Raw genomic sequence first — 15648 nt, 5'->3', positions numbered from 1 at the left:
GCAATTGGGGTTAAGTGACTTGCCTAGGGTCACACAGCTAGTAAGTGTTAAGTGTCTGAGGCCGGATTTGAACTCAGGTACTCCTGACTCCAGGGCCAGTGCTCTATCCACTGTGCCACCTAGCTGCCCCCGCCTGTAAATATTTTTAAACCGGAAGATAATTCAAGATCACCTGACTCAAATTTAAATGCTTTCTTATTAACTTGTTGATCTATGATTTCATAGATATGCACATCGTCTCCACTGATACAATCAATCAATAAGCATTTATTAAGCACTTACTATATATTAGGTACTGTAAACCGTAGGCTCTTTATATTTTTGCATCTCATCAGATTCTAGTATACAATAAATTAAGTCTTCCTCTTTTATTTTTTTTTAATTCTAATGGACTGTCCAAGATGTCTAACTGCTGGATCTTATTAAAGGATGCCCACCTTCTTTTGTGCTTGTACATTTCTTGGTAATGACAGTTATGTCAGTTCTTACATATGGATAGCTAGTAACAAGCTATGGTCTGGTTATGTTCACCAAACTTTTTTCCACCAGCCTGTGAGTTATTTGTAATTTTAATTCTTCTGACATCAAGCTATTCCAAGTTACTAACTAAAATAGAACCACCAAAAGAAGAGAGGTATTTTTTTTCTTTTTCTTTTTTTTTTAAAGTGAGGCAATTGGAGTTAAGTGACTTGCCCAGGGTCACACAGCTAGTAAGTGATAAGTGTCTGAGGCCGGATTTGAACTCAGGTACTCCTGACTCCAGGGCCAGTGCTCTATTCACTTCGCCATCTAGCTGCTTCAAGAAGAGAAGTATTAAAGAACTTATTCCTTGTATAGCTTTTGTGGAAACATGCAGTTTGGGCTCACTGGAAGCACCATGCAATTTTCAAAAAGTGACCCAGCTTCTCTCTAATCCTAGACCTCTGGAGAGCCTGTCCAAGATATGCGTATGGAAGAACTAGATAGTCTGCACTCTGCCCACAAGTCAGAGGTCTGAGCAAGATGCATTATTTCATTTATCTTGTTTTTATAATATGGAATATCAGAACAATTCATCTTTTTTTAGGTCTATAGATTTCCACTGAGGAGATTTTCAAGTGTAGAATAAAGTTATCAACAAATAGAATATTTGGAAAAGCTCATGATTATTAGACAATTTTTCTTTTGAACTTTAAGCAAGGTATCTTCCCTGACAATAGCAAACATCGCATGTCATCACATATCTCCTTGTTAAACACTTTCACTGATTAAATTTTAGACAAGCAAATGAAGTGAAGGGGGAAAAGGGCACTACCTTCCATGTAGCTTTTTCAAACTAAAATAAACCTTTAAAGATGGTAAGAGATATTATTTTATTAAAAGACACTCCCATGAACTTTAGAGCCTCCAATGCAAAAGGCTGAGAAATACTCAAGTTTTAGAACTGCCATTTAACCAAAATTAAAAGATAAGCTTAAAAAAAGTTGACCTGCTAAAAAATCAGTCTTCTCAACAGTCACATCTGACTTATGTGGCAGAGGGCAAAAGGGATAACTCAAAAAACTTTTATATGGTCACCATTGATACATATTCCCCTAATTGTACAGTCCCACTCTTATCTTGGCTAAAAGCACTACGAGTTAGAGAGAGGAAACTTTAATGGAACATGGCAAAGGATATACTAGCTCATCAATCAGCATTCCTAGCAGTGAGAAGATTATAAAACTCATTTGGGTATTAGAGAGAAACTTGGAATAGCTCAGACAGCATAAGAAAAAACATGCCTGGAACAAAACTGAAAATGCAAATATATAAACTAGTAAATAGTTATATATTTATAGAATTTTATCCTATGCCTACCTAATGAATGATATGGTTTCATCTTAAAATTTCCTAAATAAATCTTTAAAAGAATATTTTATATTCTAATTATAAAAATATAGTAGGTATTTTTAACAAGTGCATTTAATTACATATGGTACAAAAAATACTATTCCTACTCTAAAAGGTTTATTCTGAAAATAAAACTTTAAAAAGGAACTCACACAGACTCTTATCTCATTTTTTCCCATTTTGTTTTAAATGACGTCACTTTCATTCAAGTTTAGATGGGGAAAATGGATTCATTTGCCCTTCTTTTCACAACTTCATCATTCAGCCTAAACTATTTCAGGATGATTCCTGAAATAATTTTCCTTTGACTAGCTCTTTACTAAGAGGAAAGATTGAAGTTAAAACTCAAAACCCAATTTAAAAGTATAAATCCTTGTCAAAAAGAAATTATGCAACAATTTCCCTGAAAATTTGAAAAAGCTTCACATACACACTCCCCCCCCACTCCAAGGCTGGTTGGTTTAGATGGTTAGAACAGGGTTATTAATAAGGAAAATTAGTTTCACTTTCTTCTATGATCACAGGCTGGAAAATGCCTGCCATTGGTCACAAGGGGGAGTACTAACAGATTATGAATAAATTGCTAAAAGCCACTGGAAAAATAAATTCTAAAAGAGCACCCCTGAGTAATTAAATTGTATCATATCTTCAAATACCCTTTAAAAAGTCAGTCAATAAACATTTAATAAGCAGCTACTATGTGCCAGGCAATGTGGGGATAAACAAGGAAGGCAAATGAGAACTTGCACTAGGAGGTCACAACCTAATGGGGGAGACAACATACACATACAAACTATATAATGGTTAAACCGTAAACAGTGAAAAGAGGGAAGGCATCAGAATTAAGAGGGATTGAGAAAGGCCTCCTGTATTAGGTGGGGCTTGAAGGAAGCCAGGAAAGCCAGAAGGCAGAGGTGGTGAAGGAGACCATTCCAGGGATGGGGGCAGCCAGCAAAAAATGTTCAGTCAGAATATGAAGTACCTTATTCAAGTAACAAGGCCAGTGTCATTGGATCAAGGAATATGTGGTAGAGTATAAGACTGGAAACACAGGCAGTGTGGGGAGGGAAGGGGGAGAAGAGGCAGGTTAGAAAGGGTTTTGAATGTCAAAGGAGTTTCTTGAGTAGAGGGGTAACACAGTCAGACCTGTGCTTTAGGAAGACCACTGACAAGCAGGTAGAGGATGGAATACAGTTGGGAGAGACCTGTGGCAGGCAAACCTACTAGCAGGGTGGTAGCAGTGTTAGAGAAGAGGGCAAATGAGAGAGATGTTATAAAGGCAGAATTGACAGCCCTTGGCAAGAGAATGGACATGGCGGGGAGAGGGGTCAAAGTCAGGAGTTGAGGATGACACCTAATTATAAGCCTAGGTAAACTAGAATTCCTAAAATCTCCTATAAATAGTCAAGACTTCAGGGGCAGCTAGGTGGTGCAGTGGATAGAGCACCAGCCCTGGAGTCAGGAGGACCTGAGTTCAAATCCGACCTCAGACACTTGTCACATACTAGCTGTGTGACCCTGGGCAAGTTACTTAACCCCAATTGCCTCACCAATAAAAAAAATAGTCAAGACTCCAAAATTATAAATTATTTTTACTAATGTGGTGAGGCAACTTAATTATTAGCTACAAGGTAACAGAAATTCCTCCACAAAATATAAAATGAGAAAATATATCAGCATCTCAAAAGTGCTGCTCCACTGTTAGAAAATCTACAATTCAGGACATTACCTGGGTTCCACACTGAGAAAGTTGGGCAGTTTGACAAAATACAAGTCATTTCCTAAATCAGTGTTTACTTTGGGTATTTCCACTTCTATTCTGGTCTCCGGAATAGGTTCTTCTTCCTGCTGCTCCTGAGGCAATCCATTTTCATCCTAGTAAATAAATTACAGAACTGAAGGACTAAAAAGGACATCTAAGATCATCTAGTCCGACTACATTGTTCAGATGTATGTGGGAGAAAAGGCAAATATACACTTTAGGGATGATACAGTGAAAAGAAACCAAAGACAATAATTTTTTGGTGCCTTGTTTGTTTGTCTGTAAGAAACTTAAGAACAGTGAAGATCAGCTGCTTTAAAAAAAATTTTACTTATCTTGCATAAAATACTCAAATTTGAAAAATCAACAAATCATTATTTTAATGAACCCTAATTAAAAATCAGCTGTAATAAACAACACACAAACCGAGAGTTCAGATCTGGACTAGAAAAATGATAGGAAACAGTCAGGTATCACTTTGAAGCTGGCAATGTACTTGACAAACATTATCTCATTCGATCCTCACAACAAAAACCAAGGAAGCAGGGGTAGCTAGGTGGCAGAGTAGATAAAGCACCAGCCCTGGATTCAGGAGGACCTGAGTTCAAATCCGGCCTCAGACACTTGACACTGACTAGCTGTGTGACCCTGGGCAAGTCACTTAACCCTCATTGCCCAGCAAAAAATAAAACAAATAAATAAACAAACCAAGAAAGCCAGGCACAGTGTTATCCTCATTTTACTGAAGAGGAAGCCAGGGCTCAGTGAGGTGATAGGACTTCTAGCATTCCAAGGTTTGTAGCAAGTAAGACAATATTCAAATGCAGGTTGGCCTGACTCCAAGTCATTCAGAGATATGCAGCAGCCTTTTAGATCTACCCTATCTGTCTGCATTATAGCAATACAATGCTGACAGAATAGCTCTACAATGCTAGACGAGCTTCATTCCAGAATATCAAGCTCTTTTTCCTCTCTGAATGTTTCTCCTTGTGCAAACAAAATCCCCTTGCCTTTTTTTTTTTTTTTGCAGGGCAATTGGGGTTAAGTGACTGCCCAGGGTCACACAGCTAGTAAGTGTTAAGGGTCTGAGGCTGGATTTGAACTCAGGTCCTCCTGAATCCAGGGCCAGTGCTTTATCCACTGCACCACCTAGCTGCCCCACCCCCTGCTTTTAACACATACATCTTATCTGTATTCTTGTTTCTTTTAAAAGGCATCTAGTTAATACTGCTGAAATGAATGACACCTTCAATACAAGAATAAAGTGTCTATAAACAAAATGTAGCATGAGAACAAACTTCACAATGCCCCAATTCCCACTTGTTTAAAAAAAAAAACAATTAGAGAATATACTTGATCAAACTGCCCCAAGTCAAAGAAATAATTTGCTCACTAGGTTACTGTTTGTATAGGCATCCTGTAAGCTTTTCCTATGTAAGACAAAATAACAACAATAGTAGCTGGCATTTATATGTATATAGCACTTAAATGATTGCAAACTGCTTTATAAATACGATTTTATCTGATCCTGACAACAAAACTGAGAAATAAGCATTATTGTTATCCCCCCACTTTACAGACTTGGCCAGTGCCACACAGCTAATAAGTGTCTGAGGAGAGATTTAAACTCAACTGAATTCAGATTCAGCATTCTATCCACTGTGCCACCCAGCTGTGTCATTCTCCTGGCAGAAGCCAGGAGACCCAGAGGATCAAGTATGAGAAAACCTCCAATCTCTCCTCCAGCTGGTCTCCTACTGTTACTATGAGTCTGTGATGAATCTTTGCTTCTACCAGAAGAATAGAAAAGATGATAGGAGGCAAACAACTGACTCAGGGCTCATGGCAAACTTGGTGAACCATGGTAGAATTCCTAACATAGAATCCTTTATAAAGATTCATATTCTTGGGGCAGCTAGGTGGCCCAGTGGATAAAGCACCAGCCCTGGATTTAGGAGGACCTGAGTTCAAATCTGGCCTCAGACACTTGACACTTACTAGCTGTGTGACCCTGGGCAAGTCACTTAACCCCAACTGCCTCACCAAAAAAAAAAAAAATTTATATTCTTCATAGAGCTAAAATCATTTTCCACTTTTAAACAGTAATTGGTAAGGAACACAAAAGCCTCTCTGTGCCTGAGGTGTAAAACATCCTAATCTCTAAACTACAATCCACACAGTCCTGGCCTCTAAATTTAGCACCATTTGCCATACACTTGGCAGTAGGACCAGAACCACCTAATATTAAAAACACTCAACAGAAATCCTGAAGGCGAGGCAGTGGTTCTATGATCAAAAACAGAAGAGAAGACTCTGAGGTTTATTATCCATGACCTTTATTTTTAATAATGGGGGGAAGCGGGGGCAGCTAGGTGGCACAGTGGATAAAGCACTGGCCTTGGATTCAGGAGGACCTGAGTTCAAATCCGGCCTCAGACACTTGACACTTGCTAGCTGTGTAACCTTGGGAAAGTCACTTAACCCTCATTGCCCCACCAAAAAAAACTTTTTTAATTAAAAAAAATAATAATGGGGGGCGGTGGGGAGCTAGGTGGCACAGTGGATAGAACACCAGCCCTGGAGTCAGGAGGACCTGAGTTCAAATCTGGCCTCAGATACTTAACACTTACTAGCTGTGTGACGCCGGGCAAGTCACTTAATTCCAATTGCCTCACCAAAAAAAAAAAAAAATTTAATAATGGTTGCAGTTCAAGATAGGTCTTTACTCACAATGGGCTGTCCTGGAGTGGGTGGTTTGTCTTCCCCATCACTCCCTGAAGAAATGTCATCTGCACCTCCAAATAGATCCATGGCTTCATTATTATCTTCAATAAGTGGGGAAAAAAATACATTATTTTTCCTGTAACTGAAGTTTTATGGAACACAGCTTATGTGAACATATGCATATGTGTCATAAAATGCCCCCAGATATACACAAAACTGTGTCCAAACCACATGAAGGATCCCCAAGATTTTTATAGAAGTTGTCATGGAGCCAGCTTTCTAAAGGTGGTTTATTCAGTCAAATCAACATACATCTATTAAGTACCTACTCTGTGTCAGACACTGTGCTAATAAATGGGAATACAAAGAAAGGTGAAAAAAAATGATGCCTACTCTCAAAGAGCTCACAGTCTAATGGGGGAAGAGATAACTGGCAAAAACTATGTACAACCAAGATATATCCAGGCTCTCACCATTCAAGGGAGATATCAAAGGACCTGACAGGAGTTTAATTATAGTCATATTCAGCCTCAATAAAAAGAAAGGCCAGTCAGGTGGGAAACAAAAATTGCAAAGTAATAACAACCCATATTTGTAAAGAGCTTTGAACATAACAAAGCACTTAATTCAAAATAGTCCTACAAAATAGATGGTACTAGTATTAGCTCCACAATTTACAGATGAAAAAACTGAGGCTCAGTGAAGTTATGATTTGCCTATACTCACCTATATGACCACATTTATCATCTCATGTAGTCTTTACAACAACTCTTTGAGTTGGATATGGCAGATATCATTCCTATTTTTCAAAAGGAGAAGTAACAAGACTAGTAAGTGGGGGAACCAGTACTTTTGACAAAGTCTTGTGACCCTTTGTCCCAAGCTCCTTCCATTATACCATGCTGTATGCTGCCGGATCCACTCCTAATTAAGGGCTATAAGTTCATAGTCTCATTGCATGCTAAAAAATTGCTTCACACTCCTTCAACTGGTGATGTTAGAGCAGTTGAACCTTCAGTCACTCAATCAACAAACATTTAAGAGTTTACCATGTGCCAAGTACTAGCCTAAGCACTAGGAACAAAAAACCAAAAGTGAAACGTACCTTCCCCCAAAAGGCTTACATTCTAAGGAGGGAGACCTGCACATACTTTCCACACTTATAAAGAATATACAGAAAATTAATACAGGGTAGTTTTGGAAGCAGAAGGGGTGTCCAGAGTAAGACTAGCTTCTTAAATTATGTCAACTAACATAGCAATCAAAATTCTTTAGTGTTAGTTTTTTGGGGTTTTTTGCAGGGCAATTGGGGTTAAGTGACTTGCCCAGGGTCACACAGCTAGTAAGTGTCAAGTGTCTGAGGCCAGATTTGAACTCAGGTACTCCTGAATCCAGGGCTGGTGATTTATCCACTGCGCCACCTAGCTGCCCCCCTTTTTTTTTTAATTTTTATTTATTTTTTAGTGTTAGTTTGACATGCCGAGTAAAGCATTGAGAGAACATTACTGTTTTTAAAACAAAAACCAAGTTTACCTTTTTGTCCTTCTTCATTATCACTATCCGCTTCTGAATCAGAGGCTATTGCTTTCTTTCGCTTCATCCGTAAAACTTCATCCTCACTATCACTGCCTCTTGCAGATTCTACAAGAAAGTACAGTTAGGATTTTGCCATAAAAATAACTTCTCAGTTTTAAGCTAAGGAATTTAAAAAACCACTTAGATTAGTATTTGAATTAGGATGAAATTTAAGGGAAGAAAAATGATGACTACTCCTAGTTATGAGCAAGGTGATACAAGAGGTTAAACTTCATTCTAATACCACTTTCCCAGAGCTCTTTATTTATGGTAGAAGAGTACTTCTATCCTTCACACAATATGTGATTTAATGTCTATGTTTCAATCAATGAAGATACACCATTTATGGTTGTTTCATGAACTTCAAGGGGCTAAATCTTTGATGGAAGAGTCCCTTTCAGGCATAGCAAGGCTGAAAGATGACAGACCTTCATCGGGCCCACAAATAAAACTTCTTTGTCTTGGTTGGACCTGTCAGAGCTTATGCTCTGGCCTTTGAGAAATCAGGGTCACCCACACACACACAAAAATACCAACCCCAATCTCATAAGAGTAAGACTTTAGAAGGATCTTTTCATTTATTGTTTTCTCTGATGGAAAAAGTTTGCTATTAATAAGTCAATTTTAATGCCAGAAGGACCAAAATTTAAAAGGACTATACTATGTTAGTGTGCTCAGTGTTAATGTCCATAAGGTAAAGAAAAGAGATAGTAGGATGAAATTTTTTTATTTCAAAATAAAAATCATACCAAAACTGACATACCTAGTTCTTCTAGTGTTAAGATGTTTTATCTATGTGAAATTTATGATGAAAACTTTTTAGTACAAATAGCATAACAATAAAATGCTCCTTTTCCTGATGGCTACTTTCTGATATATGTGAACTGTTCACTCCACCCACCCAATTAAGCCAATGGGAAAAAAGAAAAGACCCTCAAACAAAGCCACAAAGTTATAGCAGCACTTCCATGGTGGCAAAGAATGGAAACAAAGTACATGACCACCAATTAGGAAATGGTTAAGCAGGTATATAATGGAATGTTACTGCATGATTTAAAAATATGTAAATATGATAAAGTAAAACAGGAGAATGTACACAAATGGATACAAAGTGAAGTAAGCAAGACTGAGAAAACAACAGACATAACTACAATAATGTAAATGAAAGGAACAACAAACAATCAAAACTGAATACTGTGAAATTATCATGACCAGGCTTGGGCCCAGGAAAGATCCATGAGAACAGACCTCCCTCTCCTTTATCTGCAAAGGCAGGAAATTATAAATGTAGAACATCATATATAATGTTGGACTCAACTGGTGGATTGGTTAGTTTTGCTGAATTTTTTTTTCTTTTAAAAAAAATATCTTTAAGGCTCTCTGGAAGGAGGGAAGGGAAAGACAACTAGAGAAATGGTGGTATAAAAACAAAACAGCAAAATAAAAATTTAAGATATGTAATACTTTCTTTTCACATCTGTTTACGTTTGTATAAATATTCTTAAGTATTTGCATTAGATCAAAAGCATTGGAATAGTAGAATGATGCTTATGGTAGAATAATGTTCATAGTAGAATGAATTTATTATCATAAATTATAATCCCTATCTGTGAGAGTTAAACGAAGCATCTTGGACATAAAGGCAATAGCCAGTAGGTATTAAACCATATACCACTGCCTTTCTTCTCTCATCTCCTGAATCTTTTCCCAGTGGAAATTTTGCTTTGGAGGACAATTTGAGTGTTAGGGTTGCTTTTTACTAGTGGCAATTTGAGGCATTTAAGGTCAACTGCTGCCTGATGGTCAGACAAAGAACTGTAAATAATTCAATTAAAGCTTATCTTCCTTCTTATCTAAAATGCAACTACCACAAAATCAGATAATTTTCTTCTTTTAAAAAAACTTTTCCTTGAACAAAAACCAAAGAAATTCCTTTTCACGAAGGCTTATTCACTATAGTTACAGAATACTTACCAATAGTTCAGTGGCAATGGATACCATGTTGGACCTGAAATCAGGAAAACCTGAGTTCAAATCCAAGCTCAGCCACTTACTAGCTGTATGACTCTGGACAAGTCACTTAACCTGTCTGCCTCAGTCTTCTCACTGCTAAAAGGGTAATAAAAATGGCACCTACCACTCAGGGAAGTGGTGAGGATAAAATGGCATCATAGTTGTAAATCACTTACTACAGTGCCTGGCATATAATAAATGTTTAATTCCTTGACGTCATTTCTTTATAATAGAGTGTTTAAAATAGGCCTTATAAAGCATACTATATCCTCAATTAACAAATAGTACTGAATGAAGAAAATAGTATCTTATTTAAAGTATTGTCCTTCAATTATTATTCTCACTTTCAGATCAAGAAGGTACCTAGCACCTTTTAATGATGTTCTTCATGGCATTAGTCAACTTGCCCTAGAACACATTTAGTCAATATTTACTGGATAAGCATTCTCTTCAATGAACACTATTAGCTAACTTAGATGGCTTTATGATTATCTCTCTTTTTTTGTTTTTTGCAGGGCAATGGGGGTTAAGTGACTTGCCCAGGGTCACACAGCTAGTAAGTGTCAAGTGTCTGAGGCTGGATTTGAACTCAGGTACTCCTGAATCCAGGGCTGGTGATTTATCCACTGCGCCACCTAGCCGCCCCCTATGATTATCTCTTTCAACCCTGTCTTACTGCAATCTTATATGTTCATCTATGGAAATGGAACAAATACTACTTCACAACTACTTCCCTGTTAAAAATCTCCTTCCGGGGCAGCTAGGTGGCGCAGTGGATAGAGCACCAGCCCTGGATTCAGGAGGACCTGAGTTCAAATATGGCCTCAGACACTTAACACTTACTAGCTGTGTGACCCTGGGCAAGTCACTTAACCCCAATTGCCTCACCAAAAAAAAAAAAATCTCCTTCCAACACTTACTTATCCTAAAGACTTCTTTTTACTATATCATTAACAAATGGGGAAAAAAGAATGAAGTATTAAAAGGTACTAGCAGAAAAAAGAAGAAAGCTACCTTAGAGAAGAGAACACGGGATAAAAAATCCAAGAAGAAAAACCAGGCTTGGCAAGGAAGGTCACAATGTACATTACTCTACTTCTAATTAACATTCTCCACATCACAAATAATGTACACACCTGACTTGTGGTCTTGTTCCTCTTCGTCATCTGACCGCCTACGCTCTTCATCAGAAACCTGTGGCCTTTCATCATCAGAATTTTGCATTTTCTCCTCATCTGAGACCTGTGGCCTTTCTTCATCATCCGAATTCTGTAGCTTCTCCTCATCATTGTCAGAGGCTGCTGGTCGTTCATCATCAGAATTGGCCATCTTCTCTTCTTCAGAGAGCTGTAGTCTCTCATCATCTGAAATCTGAGGCCTCTCATCATCATCTGTGTTCTGCATTTTCTCATCATCATCAGAATTCTGCAGTTTATCTTCATCAGATATTTGTGGTCTCTCATCATCAGAGTTTTGTATTTTCTCATCATCTGACTGATCACTTTTATCTTCTCTGTCCCACTTTTCATCATCTGAATGTGCTTTTTCAGAACCTTCAGCCTCTGACTGGTGGCTTCCTCCATCTGATCGATGCTCTCCATCTTCATCCTCATGAGGAGCTTCTGATCCACTGTGTTGATCAATATCTGACTGGTCATTTTCTTCATGGTCAGAATGCTCAGAAACCTCTGATCGATTATCTGATCTTTCAGAGTGATTATCACTCCCACTATGATGAGAAAGTCCCTCATCTTCACTGTCATCTCCAAACAGTTCCTTGTTACTTGGCTTTACTGAATCTTCTCTATCATCCCCTTCACTGTCACTTCCAGAGGGATTACTACCAGAGGCAGCATTCTCATGATCAGAATCAGATCCAGATTCAGAATCAGAATCTAAAACATAAAGAAATTTTATATATATATATATATGTGTGTGTGCCAGCAAACAAGCAAATCTAAATATCAATATTCATTCAAATACCTTTTCCTCTTATTATAAGTACCAAAACATACATGACTTGTTGGACCAGAGCCAAGAAGAAATAGCAGGGAAAAAAGGTACAGTGAGCTCCAACCCATCTCCAAAGAAAAACTTCTCCAAATATCTAGAAAACAGACCAGACCAAACCTTGATTGGGAAATCCAAGAAAAAAAAGGTTAGAGTGAGTTATCTTTTTCATTTCAGGGCAACATAGGGAGGCAGAGAAGTCTGAGGAAACTGAGGTTGGGCTTGTGGCAAGAGCAGAGCATTCCAGCTCAGGGAAAAACTGTGCAATAGGGTAGGAAAAGGTCCCAAACCCAAAACAGAAACTTGTGTAGGGTGCGGGAACATGTGTCAACTGACAGCTCTGTCACTTATTCCCCAGCTCTGGGTTACAGATCCAGGGCAAATTGAGGGGACATACAATGAGGTGTTAGGGTCCGGTATGAGTAGCAGTCATGGGATCTAGGTTGTGAACCAAGGAAGTAGCAAGTTCAAAAATAAGCTGTGGCTGTGTGGCTTGGATGTCAGAAGCAGACTGAGTCTAAGTTTCAGCTCCTAGCCTAGTACAAAGCCTGAAAAAGAATAACTAGGGCAGGAATCCCAGCACCAAAGGGAAGCCTAAAGCTTTGTTATTCTGAAACAGAAGAGCTTTCCAGCTGGCTGACAGTGACTATTCGAGTCCAGCAGCAATCTACCAAAACCCCAAACTTGACAAGCCCATAGGCCTTTTGCTCAGATCCAAACCCAGAACAAGAATTTGAAAAGCCTAGAAAGAAATGACTGTGAGTCCCCAGCCTGAGTTGTCCCTGAAATCCTGTTGTAACACAATATTCGATACCCCAAGAAAAGAAAACAGCAGCAGGCCCAGCCAGATATCCCCTTCGGAACTGCATAAAACTTGGCCCTAATATAAAGTCCAAAGTCAGGAAGTGGGCTGGGAAAATAAGCAAGTGAACAAAAAAAAGAATCCCACCATAAAAGGCTATTATGGTGATAGGGACTCAAGACACAAACCCAAAAGAAGAGAATAACTCTAAAACATCTACAAACAAAACCTCAAAGTAAAACACAAATAAGGAAATGCATCAATAATTTTTTTAAGTTTTTAATTTTTTTTAAATAAATGAAATGAAAGCACTAGAAGAAAAAAATGGAAAAGAAATAAGAGCTATGGAATAAAGAATTAGAAACATGATTAGCAGCTCAGCATATGACGTACAAAAGCTCGCCCAACTAACAAACTCACTGAAAATTAGAATGAAACAAACAGAAGCTAAAGACTCCATGATACAAGAATTATGAAAAAAAACCAAAAGACTGAAAAAAATAAAAGAAAATGTAAGGTACAGTTAATCCTCAACATTCCCACATTTAACTTTCCTGACAGGGCATTTACGTAGTTCTATTAGCAATTTCATTTTCACTTTAGTATTGGCTATGTATGGTAGAGGCCTCCAAAAATGAGAGGCCCAGTGAATACAAGTTTGTGGAGCAGCTGATCACCCTATTATTATAAGGAACTCCCCATTAACTCTATGCATATTTTCACTGTTGATCCCATCATCAATAGAAGCCTCAAGGTTAAACACCAACCCACCTCTGCTAAACTCCCATACTCCAAGATACTTAAGAATTTCAAATGGCTCACAAAGCAGATGTCAAAGATGGATTATTTCACACTAGTGCATCCTTCACAATCTCCAACACCAGCCAAGAAGGACAGAGTATCAGAGAAGACGTCAAGGGCATTTTCCAAGTCCACTATAATCCTAGAAATCTCTCCCTTGGTTTTCAGAGGGCAACCAAGGTGGAGAGGTTTATAGCAGTATAGTATATAGTAAAGTGGCTTCACACACCATCTGACACAGTGGAAGGTAAGATTCAGGTTACAAAATGTTTTTGTCTTAAGAATTTTTTTTGCTATACAATATTTATGGTACTATAGATTTCAGGGGTTATGAAAAGTGAATATTGTCTGAAATCAATTTTTTAAAAATTAAGATGTTAGCACAAAAGATCACAGAATTCTAGGGAATTACTAGCAAGAAAAATATTTTACTGTGTAAGGAAAAGTGCATATTATCAAAATTAATGTTTTGTTATAGAGAACTGTATGCAAAGGGGCAGCTAGGTGGCACAGTGGATAAAGCACTGGCCCTGGATTCAGGAGGACCTGAGTTCAGATCCAGCCTCAGACACTTGACACTTACTAGCTGTATGACCTTGGGCAAGTCACTTAACCCTCATCGCCCCACCAAAAAAAAGAAAAAAAAAGAAACTTCTAAGAAATGTATGCAGAAAAGTGTATTTTCAGCAATCTCTAGCAAAATATTATAGTTTATGTTGGTTGTGGGAACCTAACCTCTATATCCCATAGGTTCAACATATCAACACAGGTGGGGGTTTTTTTGTTTTGGGGGTTTTTTTGCAGGGCAATGGGGGTTAAGTGACTTGCCCAGGGTCACACAGCAAGTAAGTGTCAAATGTTGGAGGCCGGATTTGAACTCAGGTCCTCCTGAATCCAGGGCCAGTGCTTTATCCACTGCGCCACTTAGCTGCCCCAACACAGGTGTTTTTTGACATCCATTTTCTAGGACCATTACCTCCACAAAAGTTGAGTACTAACGTATCTCATAATATAAACAAATGATCTGAAAAAATATCTAGAAGAGAAAATTTAAGAATCATTGGACCATCTGAAAATCATGACTAAAAAAAGGACCTATATATCACATTCCAAGAATTCGTAGATCTCTAAAAACCAGAAGGTAAAGTAAAACAGAATGAATCCACCAGTCACTTTCTCAAAGAAATCCCAAAATGAAAACTCCCAGAAACATTAGCCAAAATCCAGACTTTTCAGGTCAAAGAAAAAATACTTCAAGTAGTCAGGAACAAAGATTTCAATGAACCACATACAGCCAGGCTCATACATTTTAGCAGCCACCACAACAAAGGGACAGCAAGCTTGGAACATGATATTTCAAAAGGTATTACAATAGCTTGGCTTACAGCTAAGACTAAATTATCCAATAAAACTAAGTATAAGCTGCCACAGGAAAAAGGGGACTTTTAAATGAAAATATAGGACATTCCAAATATTCCTGATGAAAAGACCAGCGCTCAATAGAAACTCTGAAGTAAAAACACAATAGTCAAGAGAAACATAAAAAAGGTAAATACAATCATAATAAAGTGTTTACATTCTAATATGGAGAGAAACAATTCAGTTTCTGGTATGGCATTAGTATATTGTCCAGGTTTCATGGGCATACAATAGCTCTGTAGCCCTTCTCTCCCACACTTTCCTTCAGAGCCTCCAAAACACTTAAGGTAGTTCTGGCAATGCTTGGATCAACCTCATTATCAATGTGTACATCCCTGGAAAGAATACTGCCAAGGTAAGTGAACTTACCCCACAGTATTCAAAACTTCTCCATTTGCTGTAACCTACCTCTCTGAATTGTTTTAGGAAATTGTGAAGATCACCTAGCAAGATAAGGTACCAGACACTGAGGTCCTTTCTCAAGCTGAACTGCAGAGAGAGCAACTCCAATGGGCTAGGCACACTGTTTAAATGTCAAATGTTCATATGCCTAAAAGATTATTTTACAGAGAAATCACAGAAGGCAGATGCTCACATGGAGGTCAGAAGGAGCAATACAAGGACACTCTCACAGTCTCTCTGAGGAACTTCAGAATTGATTGTGAGACAT

At 38.1% G+C, this 15648-nt stretch overlaps 1 protein-coding gene across 2 annotated transcripts in view; it reads right to left on the bottom strand.

The window, feature by feature from the left end:
• LEO1 (LEO1 homolog, Paf1/RNA polymerase II complex component) overlaps positions 1-15648 on the bottom strand; it is a 67102-nt gene that overhangs the window by 36016 nt on the left and 15438 nt on the right. For both annotated transcript variants that reach the window (XM_043989638.1, XM_043989639.1), the window contains exons 2-5: positions 11083-11841; positions 7892-7999; positions 6365-6459; positions 3602-3747 (exon numbers count right to left, since the gene is read on the bottom strand). In XM_043989638.1, coding sequence (XP_043845573.1) covers positions 3602-3747; positions 6365-6459; positions 7892-7999; positions 11083-11841 — 1108 coding nt within the window. The remainder of the gene's footprint in view (positions 1-3601; positions 3748-6364; positions 6460-7891; positions 8000-11082; positions 11842-15648) is intronic.

Source organism: Dromiciops gliroides, chromosome 2 (assembly GCF_019393635.1).
Source record: "Dromiciops gliroides isolate mDroGli1 chromosome 2, mDroGli1.pri, whole genome shotgun sequence".
NCBI lineage: Eukaryota > Metazoa > Chordata > Mammalia > Microbiotheria > Microbiotheriidae > Dromiciops > Dromiciops gliroides.
This window is presented reverse-complemented; position numbering and strand designations above follow the sequence as displayed.